The sequence below is a fragment of the Anarrhichthys ocellatus genome, unplaced genomic scaffold, assembly GCF_004355925.1.
Source record: "Anarrhichthys ocellatus isolate YVR2014 unplaced genomic scaffold, GSC_Weel_1.0 scaffold106, whole genome shotgun sequence".
In the NCBI taxonomy this organism is placed as follows: domain Eukaryota; kingdom Metazoa; phylum Chordata; class Actinopteri; order Perciformes; family Anarhichadidae; genus Anarrhichthys; species Anarrhichthys ocellatus.
Window position 1 is genome coordinate 326792 of NW_022280136.1, and position 4095 is coordinate 330886.

At 44.0% G+C, this 4095-nt stretch overlaps 1 protein-coding gene across 7 annotated transcripts in view; it reads right to left on the reverse strand.

The window, feature by feature from the left end:
- Positions 1 to 6: 6 nt before the first annotated feature.
- LOC116399228 (nuclear factor 1 X-type) overlaps positions 7 to 4095 on the reverse strand; it is a 112595-nt gene continuing 108506 nt past the window's right edge. For all 7 annotated transcript variants that reach the window (XM_031876208.1, XM_031876209.1, XM_031876214.1 and 4 more), the window contains 2 exons: positions 3494 to 3559; positions 7 to 1521 (listed from right to left, as the gene is read on the reverse strand). In XM_031876208.1, the coding sequence (XP_031732068.1) occupies positions 1430 to 1521; positions 3494 to 3559 (158 nt within the window). In that variant the 3' untranslated portion in view covers positions 7 to 1429. The remainder of the gene's footprint in view (positions 1522 to 3493; positions 3560 to 4095) is intronic.

Here is a 4095-nt window from a genome sequence, read left to right on the forward strand (position 1 = left end):
ACCCTTTTGGTCCGGACTGAAATATCAACTAGTGGATGACAGGCATTCGTGGTCCCCAGATGATGTATCCTCGTGATTTTTGTGTTCCACGAGCAAAACCCTGAGGTTCACATTTATCGTTTTAAGTAGAGATGGGACAATGTAGGATCATTTTTATTGTGGAACGCCATCAAAAACCCTCACAGTAGAGTTGATCGTGGTGAATTTACATAATCAGGATAATCGGGACTATCCACACAGGAGTGACTTGAGCTGTCTAGCTCGCTATCATGGTAGAGAACGGAGAGATCGAGCTTGATTAAAAAAATACAGGAATTATCATGTCATTAAGAAAGAGCAGGCTCGCTTTAATTTTTATATTTAATATTTTTAATTATACAGAGGGAACTTATGATTTATGATTACCTCATTTAAGATTGTTTTTCACCGTGTGCTGTCTGTGACGCAGGGAAAGTATATATATTTTTTATCAAAATGTAAGTTGTAGTGATTCCAGTCCATACATTTTAAGTGCATATTCTATGAATATTATGATTTTAATTGGGGCAATATCTTAAATCATAATTATTTGTGCCGGGATAATCGGGACATCGCTAGTTTTGTGTGAAATGTCTCAACAACAATGAAAAACGTGTTCATGCTCCACTCAGGATGAATCGCAATAACTTTGGTGACTTTTGTTTCCTGCCACCAGGCTGCTCCTTATGATCGAACCAAAAGCTTCAGACTGGGTCAAAGCCCTCGTCTTTGTTTTTTTTGTGGAGTAGCCTCTGAAAAATGTTAAATAACAGCGGCGCTCCTGCCATTTCTCAACGCTTTCTGACTTCCCCAGTCTGCTGTGGCTCTCAGCCCGCTTGGTTTCTACTGAAGATGTCAATCATTAAGAAACAGGTCAAAAATATATACGTAAAGTTTTGAAAAAGCCTCAGTGGTGACCTACAGCAGCTGGCCACTGGAGCTTTTAGCAAACATCACTCAAACAGGAATAAATAGTACATTTGTTGGGAACTATTTTCAGCTGCGGATGAAAAAACATTTGGTGCTCTGGTGAATATTTCCAGCAGCAGCGGAACAATGTATGTGGGACCGAGACAAAATAAACTCCAGTGTGTGTGTGCATTGGTAAACATGACATCTAGAGCAATAATGTGGCTCATTAAATGGTTTTGGATAACGATAGAGCTCTAGAGCCCAGAGGAATAAGATGTATTAGGCTCTGGAAACACAGACAACACTTCATCATTGTTCATATATAACAATATGAAAAACACAGAATCACACCAGCCTTATGCTTTAAATGCTACTTGGTGTAGGAGGGATGCTGTTATATGTGATTTTCACCGTTAAGGTGTTACAAGAAAGAGACCATCTGAAGTGTACGAGGAATGACAGGGCAAGTGCGTCTGGGTGGGGACGGACGGACGGGAAATTATAGCCGTGACTCACTCTGTGACACACGGACCAACTCGGCTACGTTCCACACCCCAGAAGTCACAAAGCAGTCCTGGAAACTCAAGTGGCCTGGGAAGAAGAGAGAGGGAGAGAGGAGTGTGTGAGAGAGCGCACTGCATGTACCAAACTTAAAAAACATGACATGTGGACACGGATCAGGACACACACACACACACTCACATATATATATATACACATGCAGAGGGAGCTGAAAAACACATGTATGGAAAAGCTTGACAGTGCCGGTGTCATCCAGTGGGACCATGTGTTTTCTGTAAGATTCAACAGGCTGATTTTAGTTTCTTTTATACTGTAACATAAAACTTAAAAAGGAAAATTCTGGTTTATTACAACTTGGGTGTTAATTTCACATCTTTGTCCGTCGGCTCAATCAGAGCTGTACGACATTCAGACAGCTTGTAAACAGGCAAACTGTGTAGCCAGATATAAAAGGAACGGTTCACCCCAAAATAAAAAAAAAATACATATTCTTCATCTTATCTATAGTGCTATTTATCAATCTGGATTGTTTTGGTGTGAGTTGCCGAGTGATGGAGGTATCGTTTGTAGAGGCGTCTGCCTTCGCTCCAATATAATAGGACAAGATGGCACTTGGCTTTTGGTGCTCACAGCACTACATTTGAAAAACTCAACAGGATTGGCTCTTTGCAGACCCTGTTGTGAGCAGTTTCACGCAGGTAACCCCAGATCTAGCTAACCCCAGATCTAGCTAACCACTAAGCTAACTAACGCCTGAGCTAACAAAACCACTGAGCTAACAAAACCACTGAGCTAACTAACCACTGAGCTAACAAAACCACTGAGCTAACTAACCACTGAGCTAACAAAACCACTGAGCTAACAAAACCACTGAGCTAGCTAACCACTGAGCTAGCTAACCACTGTACTAGCTAAACACTGAGCTAGCTAACGTTACAGCTCAGGACAGGTATAGGCCATATATGTTGAAATCTCGCGCTGCCACGAGCCTCTCGTCCATGAATGGATGCATGTTTCCTTCTGCACGGTGATTACGGTTTGCGGTGTATAGTTCGGTTGAAAAACAAATTGCTCCAACATGTAACTGCTCACAACATGGTCTGTAGATCATCTTGAGTAACCGGCTCGTGATTCCTGGAACGAGACAGTGGCGCTTTGAGCACCACAAGCAGAGTACCGTCTAGTTTTATTATATTGGAGAGAAGGCAGATATCTCAATCCTAAACTTGTTCCCAAGTATTTTCTTAAACCTATTTTGAATACCTACAAATTAGCTAGCTAGCTAAAATTTCCCAAAATAAAGAATTGTCAAAATTACCCACAAAACTACGTTCTCACAAGGGTAGAAGTACAAAAGTACACACCCCTCAGTCTCAATGTTGACTTTCAAAATAATGTCGGTGGTACGTTTGTGGTCCTGCAGGACTTTGTGTGAGCGCTGTGCTGAAGTTTCGTTAGCCTCCCTGAGTTAACTCTGTTTACCCGTGCTCCATAATATCCACATCCATAATACCCCGTGCTATGTGGTGTGTGTATGCATCCTAAGCTCCGGGGTTGTCTGAAGTCTAAATCCACACCCTTCCTCCTCCTTTTCATCCCTCTCTCCATCCGTCCGACACTTCCCTCTTCCTCACCTCCCATCTTTTTTCTTTTCAACCCTCCTCCCTTCACTTTTCTCCATCTCTCCCCTTCTCCTTCCGCTTCATCCCCGTCCGGGGTTAGAACCGCAGCGGGGACGGCGCATGAGGTCAGCACTCGGCGGCAGCCATGTGGTTCCCATCTTCCAATAACGTCAGTGTGATTTATGAGCGGCCCGCCGCAATCCCAGCGCAGCCTCCCCCCCCCCATGCTACGGTACTATCGGGTCTCCTTACCATAATAAACTTAGACCCAACTCTGCCGGGACGCACTCGCACACACAGAGGCCTGCTTGTGTGTGTGTGTGTATACAGTAGGTGCATGTTTGTTAGCATCTGTATAGGTGAGACGGCTCGTAGGTCAACACATTCTTAAAAGGCGTGCGCAAACGGGACAAACTCACCATTTGGCGGGGGCTTGACATCTGTGTCTCCTTGCTGGTTTGAGTTGTCTGATTGTCCTGATTGTTCTGAAAGAAACACATACAGAGAGAGAGAGAGAGAGAGAGAGATGTTTAGTCAGGTGGACGGACGTCTGGACACCACCCAAGGTGAAGGGGGCAGGTAAGCATCAGAGGGAACACTTCAGACGGGGGAAAGGGCGCACTTCTTTCATTCTTCCCACTGAAGAGAGACAGACACGGGGCCTGAGATTCAAGACGCATACTTGTATTCGCCCGGGTTGAAAGTCATAAAAGGGCAAATCGAAAAAAGGTTCACTGGAGAGAGAAAGCCTCATTTCAGTTTGGAGATTTATTTTTGGCTTCGAAACACTTTTTCTCTTACTGCACCTCTCTTTCAGGGACTCCCACCCACTCAAATGTACACGCACACTATTTAAGTTAAGGGCCTTAGACAGTGTGGGTTGGGTAAAGAGCCCACTGCTCCTAAGTGGTACGAAGCATCTCCTGTTTGTTGTTCACTATTCTCTTTTTAGAGACCTTTTTTTTCTGGCTTTAACACACACACACACACACACACACACACACACACACACACACACACA